The sequence below is a fragment of the Nesoenas mayeri genome (assembly GCF_963082525.1).
Source record: "Nesoenas mayeri genome assembly, chromosome: 12".
Taxonomy (NCBI): Eukaryota; Metazoa; Chordata; class Aves; order Columbiformes; family Columbidae; genus Nesoenas; species Nesoenas mayeri.
In genome coordinates, this window is record NC_137547.1 from 20,623,234 (window position 1) to 20,639,505 (window position 16,272).

A 16,272-nucleotide genomic window follows, 5' to 3' on the forward strand; every position below is an offset into this window, starting at 1 on the left:
TTGTCTGTATTCACACTGAGTCACCGTTTCTTTTTTGATGGAACATTGACCCCAAATTTCGGATGTTTTGAGTGACAGGTAGGTCAGGTGTTTACAGCCAATGACATAAATCCTCCAAACAGTGCCCACACTTACAGTCATAGAACTGCTATTTTTCCCCCCTTCGAAACAGGTCAGGTTCTCTGATGTGCCAAAAAAAAGTGATAATTATCACAGAGACTTTAATCTCCATATGTACTGAGAAGGGGACTGCAGGACTCAACACAAGTTGCTAGAGAATCAGAGATAACATATTACTAAATACCAAATAGTGCCGGAGCGGGCACAGTTCTTTATTTCGATGTATTTAATGTTGTCTGAGTGCAATGGTTTGTGTTCTTCCCACCTCTGTCCGTTTTTCCAGAAGAGCACTAACAAAGGCAGAAGCTATGAGCTATCGCTAGTGGGGTAAAAACAGTTCAAATGTAGTGGTATTGCAAATTGATCACATTATGAGAGACACAACCTTTGCCAGTCAGTTTGTAAGGAATTCACAGGAGCGCGTGACTTAGTGGAAATGCATGGGAAATTACATTAGGAAGCTTTGAAAACCACACAAGTGATGTGGCAAATAATTCCTTGTGAAGCTGCACGGAATTGTAATAACTAATTTCAACCAGATTCTTCTGAATAACTTACAATTCTGCATGAGTTGTCCCTAATAAACATCTAACTGCAAGAAAATAGGGAAAATAATTCAAATTATCCTCATGTTAGATCTGTTTATTCTGATGTATGACACTGATACTACCATGTAACTGCAAACACTGTAATGCTGGAGAACTAATGTTTTGTTTGATATCGTGTAAGGAATTTGCTTTGTAGCATTTCCAAGCTATGTTTATTTTCACATTCCAAGTAACTTGAAGAATATTTGTACTAAGAAGAAATTATACTGTAGCCATCTGCACAGTTCACAGGTTAGTGTAAGTACACTAGAATAAGATATATTATCACATGTAAGCCGGTATTTTACAAGATAATCAATATGTAAGTACTCAGTTCCCTTTATTTCCCTCAGTTACCTTCCCACCAGTGTTCAGTTTTGGCTGGGAGGTGGCTGCATAGCTCATGTTCATATTTCCGCACTGTAGATGTGTTTGACAGCCAATTGCTAGAAAAGAGCTTCCTATTTGCACTGCCAGCTTTCCACGTTATGTGCTTTGAGACGGTGCTTACTTATGTTCAGACACCCAAGTACACTAAGCAATCATCTGAAGTTTGAAAAATCACCTTCAAAAACAGGCATTTGAATGCTTTCAGGTTTGTTTTATTAAAAATTATTAAATAAAAGAAGGCATTAAATAACTGAATGCATTCTGCATGGATTTGAAATTCTTTTATTAAGAAGGAAGACAAGTTAAATATCACTGAGATCCTCCTAGTCCTTGTGAGCAACGCATGTTCAGAAGCCAGGGTGCTGAAAGCAGCTGAAAGCAGAGCCTTGAAAGACTATAAAATCATGAAAACCAAAATATGCTTAACTAAATAGAAATATCCTGTTACCCTTGACCACACTGACCTATTGTACTTTTTTCTGACCTAGGATATAGCATGTCTAGTTTGACAGATTTTGTAAGCAGCCTTCAAATTAGCACTCTGGGTATGTAGTGATTAATGTTTTCATTCCTCTTCTGCAATGCTAAGAGTATGCATTACAAGATATTGCTCTGACATTCACTTGAGAAAATCATTTGAAAAAACACAAAGAGGTCTTGACGCTCAAGTGCAATGTACTCTGTGCCTGAGAATGAAACCTAGCACATTATAATAAGCTTTTAAAGAGGAGAGAGAAAAATACATCTCAAACAACATAGAAGAAAAGCTCAGAACAGTGTAAATAAGATGATGATGATTAAAGGAACAAAAGAGAAGGATTTGGTATATAGGAATTGACGGTCTTCTGGCTAGCACATCGAATGGGACATTCCCATGGCTTAGGGGTTTTTACAGCCCTTACCGTCTTTTGTCTGCAGTGAGGAAGGAGCAGCAAGAGGCTCTGCTGGCAGCAGCAGTGACAGCCAAAGGGAAGAGGCTTCTCAAGTTGTGTTCGGAGATTTCACAGTTTTATAGGTAGTAGAAACTACAGCACGGTTTGTGTCCAAGACTGACGAGATGGAGGAGGGAGTGCATGGCTTTACTGCTATTTCAGTGAATCGGGAAAAGAGTGACAAGTGCAGGAGATACTGTTAATTATAATGCCTGAAGCACTGGAATTGTTAATGTAAGTGCTTGACCCCAAACAGTAGGAGATGACAGACAGATACTTTTTTTCCCCATAAAGACACAGAAGAGGGAATATGTTTTACAGGACTAAAACTGCGTGTGATTTTTGAGGCTCTCTATACCTAGCTTTCAGATCTCCTGTGGTGAACCGCAGTACACTATAGATGAAATAATAGAGAAGTAAATGAGATGGGAAAGGATTCCTCTTTGGCAATACGACACAATTTCATTGCACGTTTCCAAGTATCAGAAACAGTTGGGTTAAAAAAATCAAGACCTTTATACAGGAGTGGTGTCTGCTGGAACACAAGAAAGGAACGGCGGTCTGGGTTCAGAAATAGTTACGTGAACTCCAAACCAGGCAGAAAGCCAACTACAAAAAGGTGCCAGCCACCCAAGGCCACTCGCCACAGGACACTTGGGCGTTAAATAGCTGCAGAGAGCAGTGACTACAGGCGGCAGTCCAAGCTGTGGTGGGACACAGGTCATATGTGGTGGCGGCGTTCTCAGGACAGAAGGGAAGACAGATGGTATTCCCAAATGGGAAGGGCCAAGGCCAGAACTAGGAAAACAGAAAGCTTTAGCTGTTGTCTGGCTTAACACAAGGATTCAGAAGAAGCAAGATATGTAAGAAATATATACAGAAAAATCAACCTGACACCATGCTTTTGAATGAAGACAGCAAAGAGTAGAATAAAATGACCTTGTTGCCATCACAGCCACTGAAGATGAGCATGTGATTGTGGATTTGGGGAGGATTTTCCTCTGGGTTCCTCCGTCTTAGGGAGTTCCCTTGGCAGGGGGAACAATTTATTTGAAACAGCACTCACAATGCATAAAAATTCTGGTTACAAAATAATAATACTGTGTTTAACTGGAGATAAATGTGTAGAGCTGCTTGGGAATGGCTTGGGCAGACCTATGGTCTGGATGGTTTTTCCTAATATGGATCTTGATGAGATCAAATGTGTGGTTATCTCTTCCTCCCATCTGTAGAAACAAGTATAGCTATCTTTTTTCCCCCAAGACATTGAGCTAAAATAGATATTAAAAATCATTAATTCAGCTTGACGAGGACGGTGGTACATGACACATACAGAAAGGACCAATGTCCTTCTAACCAGGAAGGATTTAGATCAAGATTCAGTCACATTCCCAAGCTCTTTTCCTGCATCAGTTGGTCATAATCAGTGAATTAGAACAAACAGATTGTTAGATCCCAATCTTGTCTCCAGTTTTTAAACAACAGTTCACTCTAGTGTATTATAAGATGATACCAAAAGGTAAGCAATAAAAAGCAGTTTGTGCACAGTTGCAGTATGAATATAAACAGAGGCAAAATTAGCAAATCAAATAGAATAAAAAAGCAGTAGCAAAGAATAAACAGAAACATAAAAGAAGCCATCTGGAATCAAAGATACTCAGATGACATGCTAGGAAACTGAGGCAGACAAAAGCAGAGATTACACTCTTAAATGGAAGTGTTAGGGATATTATTGCTTTAATTCTCTTTGAATATGGTTATGAAACTGCAGGTGGGAAGTGTGAGCAGTAATGTCTTTTGACAGTTACTCCAGAGGCTTCAAGTTACATGATTCTCATATCTTAAATGAAACCTTTGTCATCCACATACTTGCCTGTTTCCTTTCAGAAAGTGTTCCAAGGATTGACGTTATCAGGTACATCAAGTGTGTGCCCCTATTTGTCATTACCCTGAATAATAACGGCAGGTACTTGGTTTTCCTCTTCCCCACTGTGCAGCTTTTAGTTCCCGTTATTAAAGATGGGATCAGCCTGTCCATGGAGAAAATGAAATTACATTCACTTTATTAATTCTGCATTGCATGCAAATGAATTGAATCTTTGCATAATAGCTTAATTATTGACTTATTTTAAATGTGTGTTATCAATAAACACACTTGTCCATTTTATGTCAGAGCACATCAACAATACACACAAAAATATTCTGTACCACCTAATGACGTTCTTATTTTTAGAAAAAAAACCCTGCAAAGTTACATACAGAAGGAAACACCTCATGAGTAAGGTACAATTTTTAAAACATTTATATATATATATATATAAAAATGTAAATATATATATATATATATATATAAAAGTGGCTGTAAAGGTCACTAAAATTGTCCCATACTTTGACAGAATGAGCTGGAGCTTCTTAGGACCCAGCAGTTTTGGAAAAGAGTGATAAAAGCTGAACATTGTGTCTCTAAGTTCATTGAATGAGGTCTGCCTCATAAATTAGTTTCTAATAGGTAACAAAATAGAAGCACCTAAAGCAGTAGCACAGTGTTGATATGTTGTGTGTTCATCTGTGGAATGTTGGGTGAAAATCTGATGCACTAGTTAGTCCCTTAAAAAAGGTTCTAGAGTTCAGAAGGACAAGAATGATGCAGAATTTAAAATGAAGATTTAAGATCAGATTATGCCTTTTCCCTTGAAACAAGTAAGGGATAATTCCCTTGTAATTACACAAGGATGAATTAATTACTTTCTAACAAACTCAAATAAAAACTTGACTACATAATGCCGCCTTCTCTTTTCTTAATTAAAAATGTCCAGCAGCATCTTCATAGCATGTAGATTTTCCCCCTCTTGTGAATTATTTATATATTTGTGCTTTTTTGCTAATACGAGGAAGTCAGGGTTACAAACCTTCCCTTTTAGGCACCTCATTACGAGTTTGTCTGTATCAAGTTGTGCATCAGCAGCACACCTGGAGAGGGCTCGAAGTGCCCGATCTTCCTGCAAAGGCCACTAAGCAGCTTTCTGCTCATTCTGGGCATGGACCGGCCCCACGTGCTTTGAGTACTTTCCTGGTGGCGAACACATGGCTGGAACACGAAATGCCTTGTGCTGAGCAAGCTGGTGCTGTGACTCCCAGGTAGCTGCCTGAGAGCAGGTGAGACAGTTCCCATCTGCATAAGAGACTCATCTCTCTGGCTGCTCAGAATTACAAAAGAACTTCAAAAGCCTATCTCGGAGCTTCTGCAGCCTTCGTCCATACATTAACAAATGGCAAACTGGAGAATCTTTGAGCATTTTCAAATATCTGTGTGGGATATATAGTTTATCCAGCCACTGCTGCCTTAGAAATTCAGATGACAGTTTTCCACTTCAGGCTCTGTGTAGCTGGTTGGACTGAGACGTTCCTAAACGCTTCACTGAGTTGTGTGTGTCCGGATGTCATGATATGACATCACCGTAATTCAGCTAGGAATATTCTACTAAAACCTTCATATGCAATTTTAAGAACATATAGATTTTATTTGGGGATCAAACAGATGCTTCAAGTGTAAACAATCTGTTTAAAACACAAACAGATTCTGGATTGATCTTGACAAGCTCTGGGACCCTGCAAGTCATTTTTTTTTATATTGCTGACACCTAGATTGAATATAATCGTGCTCATAAGGAAAATAATCTTTAAGACAAAGTTGTATTAACATGTCTTGCTGAGCAGACAAAACTGCAGTACCGACCAACAGGACACTGCTGTTAACTTACGTTAATGTAGCGTAAATTATGCTGATTGTCATCAAGTAAAAGCTAATGGCAACTACAGAAAGAAAAGCAGAATGAGGTTTTGGCAAAGGCCTCAGCTGTCACTGGCAGTCTGTGTGTGTTCTTGTGGGTCGGGTAGGAAGACTGAACCGGGTTGGGTCATTCCTATTCACAGACACTTAAAGTGCTTTTAAATAGTTGTTAAAATGATGGTGTCATAATAACCAGTACGGTAATAACATATTGTCCAGCAAAACACAGAGGATGAAGTTACACCTCTTGTAGCCAGTGGGAGTTCTGCTATTATTGCAGAGCAGAGAATACACTGGTGGCCCAGGTCTTTGTATGTCTAATAAACCAGATCAACTGAAAAATCAGCCCTGACTGCTATTGACTGCTGTGCTCATTGCAACAATTCGAGATTCCTTTTTGTAAAGTGTTGTTAATGAGTTTTCTAAGCTCGAACAGCTATTTTGCAGATATAACTGTATGTGACCAATTACCTACTGAAAATCCTGCAGAGCTTACTCCTGGTATGACATAAAAATCCAGTTGTGGCTTGCTTGGAGCCAGTGTTACAAAGCTTTTGTCCACACTTATTTTAATATTCTAATACAGGTTCTTATACCAAATGATAATGCTGTCCAGCCCTAGCAACCACTGCTCTCCATTGAAGAGTAAAATGCATAACCAGCAACATTTTCTGTTTAACTGTCTGCACAAAAATAAGCAGAGAAACAGGACTGGTGGGAGTTGTTGCGCTGTCCTGAGTGGGCTGCATGAATTTCCTTCAGACTGCCTTTTGTAGGGCAGAGATAAAGGACAATAAATGCAAGTTACATTCTTAACGATGTGTTATTCACTTCTTGTTCTTCATATTGAGTGTGTTAGATTCAATGGTAAGTAGAATGTAAAGCACTATTACAGTATAGTTAAGTTATTATCCTGTATTTTTGAATGTGTTGACACTAATACATATGGTCCACCGATTGGGGTGCTTGCCCTCGCAAATGAAAAATTAGTGGAGATAATATGATATTTAGCACTTGGCTCTGAGCCTACCAAAGAATCAATGAAGCCCTTTGTCTCCAGTGTTCTTTGGTTCCGGGTTTTAATTATAAAAACAAAACACAACTTATTTTTTCCCGTTCTGTTTGAGATTCTTATAGTTCTGTCTTGGTTTTTGAAAAGCTGAGTACAAGCTAAATATTTTTTCTCATGGGGCATTAAGGAGAATGGGAAAATTAACAAAGCTTTGTCTCAGGGGAAATATTAATACTTCTAGAATAGAGATCTTGGAGCCTTTAAGTTCTGCTAACAGCTGAGTTTTGGTACAGTTATAAATTTCTGTGATTGCTGCCCATTACAACATCTACATAGATGCCAGTGTTCAGATATTCTCAGTCATCTGAAAATAATAACTAAAACTAAGAAAATTGATTAAAATATATATTATTGTTAATCCTTCATTCACCCTTGCATCTACTAGGTTAGGACATTTTGTGCTTGTTCACTTTGGCTGATAACAACCACCAAGACATTTACATTTTAGAACAGGGGTTTATAATATATATAACAGCTACCTTTTAAATAGGAAGTCTAATTATGCCTATGATTACATTCACTTTTGATTAATATGCATACAAATCCCTACTCCACTTGTGTATTCAGGCTGAGATATAGATCACTGGTGCTAAGATTAAAATACAAAAGAATAGCTCGACAAAATGCATGGTTCAACCAATGTAAAAAAGAGCTGGGTGTAATTTTTGTCTCTTAAATGCCTTTTTTTTTCCTTTTAGTTACATACAGACCTGGATCCTGGCAGCAGCAAAATCAAGTATATTCTGTCAGGAGATGGAGCTGGAACAATCTTTGTGATCAATGACAAGACTGGGGACATTCATGCAATGAAAAGGCTTGACCGCGAGGAAAAAGCTGAATACACTCTAACAGCTCAGGCAGTGGACAGGGACACAAACAAACCTCTGGAGCCTCCTTCAGAGTTCATTATTAAAGTTCAAGACATCAATGACAATGCCCCAGAGTTTGTCGATGGTCCGTATCACGCCACGGTTCCCGAAATGTCTGTTGTAGGTACGTATGTCTAAACATTGATGAACTTTGATTACTCACAGTTTAAAATGTGCCAGTGTGCTATTGAGTTGTTGATGAATAATAAGATATTTGTTATGTTGTTAGCATTAATTTGCATATTTTCAAATCTCTTCCTGGCCAAAGCTTTCATCTGCAGCACAATAAACAGTGAAGTCCCTTAGTAGTAAGAAAATTACTAACAGATGTATTAATGTCTTTCTTTGCCCAACAACACTTTAATGGGCTGAATTTATATTCCCCTTATGATGCTGTATTCAGAGTATTGTTGTTGAGAAGGATTTATCAAGATGCGTTTCAATGTGACACTCTAGTCCTATTGATATTTTGTTGATGTTTAATTATCTGTTTCTGTATTTTCATACACAGACGTAGCGCTTGCGGTATGTTGATACATACTTATTTGTTCTCCTCTAAGTGCAACTTTAATCAGCCAAAAACATTGAAATGAAAGATCCTGTGTCTAGGAATTGATGGTTAGACTCTAGAGTGGACTAAACCAATTAGCCATAGGATTTGCACAGAAGATGGAAGGGGAGAGCAGAAAAAGCTGCGGAAGAAGATGGTAAAAAGGGAAATTAATTGTGTGAAAGGGGCGAAAAAGAAAGGAGTAGGAAATAATCTTCTTAATACATTTTACTTAGATTCACACTAATCCGACAAAATGAATAAATATATGTCCTCATGGATTAATATATTAGATTTTTTTTCATAGTTTGTCCCTTGTTCTGTATTTGCGAATGTATAAGCATGTGCATATTTATTTAGTCAGGTCCCCAGTTCCTCCTGATAGGAACCTATCCAGTGCAGGTATCTTTGCTGTCAGGAAGGCAAAAGGGAAGTAAACCCATCCAACCGAAAGAGTCAATTTCAGGGTAATGTAAGAATTGTGTATAAGCAAAGACATCAAATCTGGCTATGAAATGCAGAGTAAATTCTAATGTTTTCTGGTATTAGGTTGAGGATAATGGGCTCTCGGCAATTTGTCTACATCTGTCAAAGCAAGATAATTGAAGGAGTGCCAAGGTACTTTGTAAAACAGAGCAGCACCCTATCAAGAAGTTTCAAACCCACCATTCTGTCTTATCTATTTCAAAAGAGGAGGAATGTGAGGAGCCAGAACCGTCCTCTGTCTCACGTTCAGTACAATGAGGTGTACCAGGTTGTTTTCAGATATAAACATGGTGCTGACTAGGCAGTGATAGCCAAGGCTCCATTCTTTTATCAACGCTTCTCCAACAGATTTTCATATCCCAGTTGCATTGAATTGCTTTAGCCGAAACTCATCTGTGAAGTTTCAAGCCTCACATCAATTCTTTTACCGAAGCAGAGGTTTCATTTGTTAAGTTACTTTTAATTATACAGCAGCGCAAATGTAATATGGACCTGCTTTCGGAAGATATTTTGCCAAGCTCTAGGCAAGAAAATGGCTTAATTAAATAATATAATTATTTTTGTTTCAAAAAAAGGAAGAAACAAGGAGGAGGGAGTAGGAGAATAAGGAAGGGAAATTGAAGGCAGTTAATGCTTATACAGATGGGAATTGTTTGGTGGTTTAGAAAAAAAAACAAACAAGAAAACCTATACACAGACAAGAAAATAAGGTTTCTGATCACAAAGGCTACTATCAAAATAATTTCCATCTCTGCATATGGACAATATTTATAATAGTTGGTTAATATGAAGCTTAAAAAATGGGAAAAAGTACCATAAGAGCAAGAGAGGTAAAACTCAGTTTTCACTGATGTGCGTCTGAAATCATGTACTTCCACATGTTTATATATTCTTAGGCTGCAGGGAAGAGTTTGGTCCAAAATGAGTTTATTCTAGCAACACAAATATAGGTAGAGATTTGTCATAGATTCTCTCCAAGGTCTACCATTTAGTACCTTTATTACTGAAACTATGCAAGTTTGGTACATTCATCCTTTATGATCCCTGAACCTTGCGTGTTGATGTGACATTGCTAGAAGTGAATGTTTTCAAGCTGTTTCTCTAAAGAAGCACAAACATACAGTCCTGCTCTTTTGTTGAAAAACAAAATCTAATTCTCAGCTGCCACTTCAAGACTCAGAGTGTATTTGCCATTACATTGCATGACAATGACTGTAAAATCCATGCAGCATATGCAGTGAAATCTGCGTCTTAATGTCTGATGGAACCACATTTCAAGGCTGGAAAGCTGAAGATCAGAATGTTACCCTTTCACTAGTGTTGCTGTTACTATTTCCTTCTGCCTTTCTCTTCTAACCCACAGGCAGCAACATCAAGACCTGTAGTAAATGATGATCTTGATTTTAACTTCAAGTTTTGTTAGTCCTCTTAAAATTACATTAGCTCCCCTCTAATGTTGATAAGAAAACTCTGTCTCCTTTCAGAGTTCAAGGAAATTTTTTTAAAATGTTTTTTCCCCACACTAAGCGTATTTCGCTTCCATTATCCACTTACTTAATTCCCCGTAAAGAGATCTCCACCCACGGCTAATTTCAGCCTTGACATTTCTACAACACAGTCATTACTAGGCCATGTTCTTACTCAGGATAAAACAAAGTTCTACTAAAGCTCTTCTTTCCTCAAAATGCTTATAGCGATTCTGACTGTTCTGAAACAGAAGAGGAACTCATATGCTATATATAGTACTTATATAATGAGGTTGCAGTACGAGGCATTTTATTTTTGAACCTCTGTGGAAAGCAATGCATAAAATACAGATGAATGCTTTAACCTTTCATTATTCTGTAACGTAATGTTGAGGTTCTAACACAATGCAGTTTTTCTAATAGCTGTATTAGATACTGGTCTCATATTCCTTCTTAGAAGAGATGTATGTCAGTGGTATTTTTGCCTATCTAGAACGTGAATGATGCAGTATGGGGATGTGAAAATCGCAGTGTATGTGCAAACTTTCCATATGTCATATGTATGAATGTGTACATATGCCAATAGATGAGATTATGACATGGACATGGCCACAATGTAGCGTGTTTGATTTTTGTTATATATCAGAGATGTCTGGAAAACCCTGCTTCTCTACTAAAACAAAAGAGAAGGATTTGCATGGCTTTCCTCCCACTACTCGGTACAAAGACAATTAGTATAGGCTGTGTTATCTCCGGTAGGAATGATGCTCACTTCTCAGCTGTCTTCCAGAACACACACCCACACACGTAGCGAGTGGTGTGTAGCGTCACCATGTTCAGGCTTATTTTGAAATCATTTATTCTTCTCTTTGAGGAAAGAGAGAAGCACATTCCAGAAAAAAGTTTTGAGAACTAAACTGAATTTTTCCTTATTTCATCCTTGTGTTCTTTTCTTTTTTATTTTTAAACATATTTCCTATATAATCTACCATAGTAAGCCCTGTTCCCGAACTCCAAAATGATGAATTTGCCTGTGAAAGCTAGTAGTGTATATGGAGAACGTGTTCTTTGATGACACTAAGTGCTTTAATATTTTAATCTTGATACTATTTTTTTTTAAGAAATTAAAGGTCAAAAAGTGCAATCTGTGGAATCACTTCATTGTAGCAGTTATTTCACAAATAGGAAATAATTTAATTTGTTGTAAATCTTGTTTAATCACTTTTAGATGTAAAGGGACACACTGGGAATGAAACCCAGCTAAAACCTTTTAAAAAGAGATTCAACTAAGCTTCCGTGAGGAAGAACCCCATGACTATTTTTTCTGTCTATTTGCCTATAAACTCTGTATATATACCTGCAATGAGGTATATATGAGCACAGTATGGAAATGAATGAGCAATCTTAGAAGATCCGCAAGGGTCATTAGAACTTGTCCTGTAGCTTATGGAAGAAAAGCAAAACAAAACAAGAACAATAAAGCACCACCAAAAAAAGCCACTACCCCGATCCCCAGGATGTTCTCTTTCTCTGTTGCCTTTTCAGCTATGCAGAGGTTCATAAATTCCCTGAAAGCAGGGGTGATAATGGGAGCAAAAGGGGATATTGTCTCCCAACAGTAAAGTTTCAGGATCCTTATTTCCAGGAGAGAACTGGGGAATGAAATGTCTTGATTTCATTCTTAGTGAAGCCAAGAGTGTTTAGACAGCTGGTGTCATGTTGAAAGACAGGAGATGACAGAAGGAGAGTGACAAATGTGGTGATGAAATAAAAAGGACACAGATGGAAAAAGAACAAAAGCCACAAGGGAAGAGAATTCTCTCATAGTTTACCTGAATTAAGGTAAACAGGCAAACTTTGATGATCTGCGAATGTTAAGAATTTCCCTGACAGTCATAAAAACTCCCATCTTAAAATACATACAGTGGAATTTAGTCTCTCATTGCTCTAGAAATGCTTTTGCCTTTAACAATTGAAAAATATTAACAATGTGAAAAAGCTTAGAATAATATTTCTGTCCTTAAATTCTTCCATGAAAACCATTTACTGGGGGGGAAATGGTCTTTATTGGAAAGGATTTAGGCTTTCAGTTGAGTCAAAATATCAATTTCCCATTTTGGCACAAGCACATGTACTTAGCGATGTTTTCATTTGGATCAAAGTTTGCCCTTGATTACACCACTGTAAACAAGAAATCATTCCTTTTTGTTCCTTTTAAAGCGGAGTCGAGTCATTTAGTATAGCCACGGATAGGAAAAGCGGTATAGTACACGGTGTAGCTTTTCTTTCCAGCTCTCCCAAAGACAGTAATTCCCTTCCAGTTACAAACTGTTTGCAAAAGGACAAATCTGATTAATACAAAATCAACATGCAATGTCTGATATGAATAGTGATGAAATAACTTAATAAATTAGAAAGTTGTGATGAAAACCTGACTTGAAATGTTATCAAGATCAACCATACCGACTTACTGATTTTTTTTCCCATGTATTCATTGATTTTAAGGCACTGAGCATGACTGTTAAATCAATGATAGTTTGTCACAGAATTGTAGAGTAAAAGGACTATATTACTGGGGTCAACTACAAATTAGCCCAAAGGGTAAATGCAAAGGGAGTGCAAAAGCCAAGGAAAAAACCAGCAGATGTTGTAAAATATGGCAAGAATGTAACAGCTGTTAGAAAATGTATATCTTCGTGTTGTCTTGTTCCTCTACTTGTTCATTTTGTGCATAATCAAATGCACTGGCTGTGGAACCGAAGAGTGTTTTACGTGAGAGATTTACTTAGTGAGCGTGCATGTGTTTAAAATAGTGTGTGCATTCTGTGTGACTGAGACACAGTTCCAAAAGCAAAGTCATAAGCAACTTTAAGTAATTGGTTAAGATATATTCAACAGCAAGATAGTCTTCTCCTTAATTTGACCTGTTATTGAACCTTGTCAAAACATATTTTTGAGTATGTGCTATTATTTTTGTACTTTCCATTGGTTATGAGTTCTGATTGAAAATGTCATTATCTTTTTTATTGTTCTTCAATGACCATTATGAGCTCCAGGACCGTGGACAAAGTTGTGATATTGCTCTTTAGGGATTTATAGTCTGACCCTTTAGTTGCACTGACCTAAATTGTCCTGAGTGTACTAAGCTATAAGAGTTCACTGACTTTATACAAAATCACTGAAATCAGAGGGATGGCACAAAATACTTTGTACCAATGGCAGGAAGTACTTAAATGTTCAGATTCTGAAGTCATTGATTCTTAGGAATGACCCCTGAATTACCTGTGCAAACTATGGAGCTATTAATGTGCAGTGATTTCTTAGAAAAACCAAAAACACCCTGTCTTTTTTCTTCTTCATTAGCTAGCGGTAATTTGTCACAAATGTTCCACCTTTGGCACACGTGCATTCATTCCCTTTGCACAAAGGAATGTTGTGCAAATGACACGTAGTGAAGATAAACTCCTCAGGATTAAAGCCTTTTGGATCAGAATTGAAGTCATAGTTCCATATGGAATTACATATAGAGCAACAGATCTTCATATGATGCTAGTTTCACAGGATGAGGACAGACAGACAGACATAGCTGTATGTTGATCGTATAAGGGCAGAGCACAGAAAATGTTGGCAGTTTTAGGTGGGTGCTGCTTTATTCCTATGTAATCTACAAGAACCTGCCCTCCTGTCATTTTTCGAGATGATTCTTGTCTCAGTCACAAACATGTTGTTCTTTTTGCAGATATTCTGCTTCTGAAATGATTTGCTGTTGCATTCATTTGTACATATCAAACATACCATATTTCTGTCCTGTGGCTACGTGAAAATAAGTCTTTGACTCAGGTTTCCGATAGATTCAGTTACAAGTTTAAATCTGCTCCTAGCAAGGATTTTTAACAATTTCCCCAAATTTGAAATGTTGAAGAAAAAGAGGTTTAAAACAGTGGTAGGGGTTGGTTTTTTGTTGGGTATAAAAGCAGGGCATTTCCTTTTTCCAAACAGCTATGCTAGTGCCATGAGCCCATGTGCTGGCCAGTGCATGGTGCCCAAGTGGAAAAGAGACTATTCTCTTTGTACAATTGTGGGAAATGTAGAGAAGTTCTAGTCATAGGTAGAAAGTTCTAGGTCTGAAAATAGATCAGTGTGGTAATATTTTCACAGCAGCTTCTATTGGTATAACTTACATCACTCTGCTACCACAAAAGATTTAGCTTGAGAACATTGGGGACCAGTGCTCCTCAAACTGTTAATTCAGATGGCCTGTGTTAGACGTCTCTTTGATGGACGCGTTTGACATTTGGGAAATGAGATTCAGATCCAATTCAGAATCCATTTTTTTTCCCTGGCATTGGTCATTCCCCGCCCTGCCCTGAATTGGTATCTCTCTCTTTGTTTAGTTGCTGAATCCGCAGCACTTAATGTTTCTTCATGAATACAGATAAGCAATTGCCTGTGGAGCTGATGTCAATACGGCTTTCTCCTGAATCAGCCGGCAGAGCACTGCTGGGTAGCCAATTCAACTGTGCCCTTTCCCTGGGGCCCAAATGGGCTCTGCTGCCATATGTTGGCTCCACGGTGGCCTGAGGGAGCAATATTTCAGAGTCTGCTTTTGCAACCTGGATTACAGTTGCTGGCTTTATAGGCTTCACTCTACCAAACAAAGCAAGCAAAACATCAAAGCTGCAAGATTATAGCAGCCATTTTCTGGTTTCACAACAGAAAGTTGTAAATGAAAGAATTTCTGCAGTAAACAGCCAGGCCTACTTTATTTATATTTTTATACAATACACCTGAGCATAACCTGAAAATTCCAACAAAATCAACAAGCCTTATGGTACTTTTTTTTTTCCCTGTTTCAAAATATAGTTTACAGTGATCATCCAATTTTACTGTCTTTGCCTGGGGACCTCGCAGAATGATGGAATAGTCAATTGATTAGAGATAAGCAGCCTTTCAAAAAGTCCTGAACAAAAGAATAGCTATTTCCCATACCTCTCACAAATATCAATTAATATTCTATAGTGAGGGTAGGATCTAAAGGGAAAATTAAAAAATAACATGAAAACATAATTCTTTAAGCCAAACATAAGATACGTTTTACCCTTCTACCAGTGCCTGTGATGTTACAGACTCTATTCTAATCCTAACAAACAGCCACCCGGGAGGATTTATAAAGGAATACCTGCAGGCTCTCTAATGGCACCATCTTATAAGTTGTAGCAAGAAAGAACTGCCAACCTTAAAACTGAAAAGGCAGTGTCCTTTCTTATTAGATTCACACAAGCTAAATCCAAGCAGTAGGTAACATGTGCAAGGATAATTGCCAAAGAGTTATCTGTATCACTAGATCTGAACCTATATTTCTGTTGTAAACCATTTTTGTTTCCGAAAGATCGTGTTAAAAAGGCAGCATCAGAGTTCTAAAACAATTAGTTTAAGCAGAAAAATGCAATTCATTGGATTTCACGGCCGTGCTTCCTACAGTCCTCATTTTACAGTGGTAAAATGCTGAAGGCTGCCAGCTCGCTCCATTGTCTGTGGGCTGAACAGAAGGCATTTTTCTCGTATGCATAGCAAGCACCTTTCATACTGCTGCAGTTACGCATTTGCATACAATGTATTTTTCCTATTTCCTTCACATGATAAAAAGTCCTTAAAATGACATATGAGCAATCTAAGAACATTGTTGTGTTACTTGTGGTAGGATATTCAGTTGTGCAGAGATTTCTGACTCATACGGCATGATATTAACATTTTTAAGATTTCATTAACTTTCCAAACTATCTACTCTAAAAATTGCATTAAGAAATATGTAACACTTGGAAGAAACAACTCAGATTTTTCTTCTGCTTGTGGCGCTAATCCTGACTTAGTCTACCAGAAGTCTATGAAAAGATTATTTTCTTGCTGGAAGCAGTTTCTTGCATTTTCCTGCAATGTACTTCATAATCATTGCACTTGCTATTTCCTACTGTTGACCAACCTGCTCCTGTTTGATTTTACAGATCTCTTT

General features: G+C 37.7%; 1 protein-coding gene across 1 annotated transcript in view; it reads left to right on the forward strand.

Annotated features, from left to right (window-relative positions):
* Positions 1–16,272, forward strand: part of CDH8 (cadherin 8) — a gene marked incomplete at both ends in the record, with an annotated part of 126,903 nt that overhangs the window by 29,084 nt on the left and 81,547 nt on the right. Inside the window, 1 exon segment of the mRNA XM_080351891.1 lies at positions 7,590–7,884. Coding sequence (XP_080208017.1) covers positions 7,590–7,884 — 295 coding nt within the window.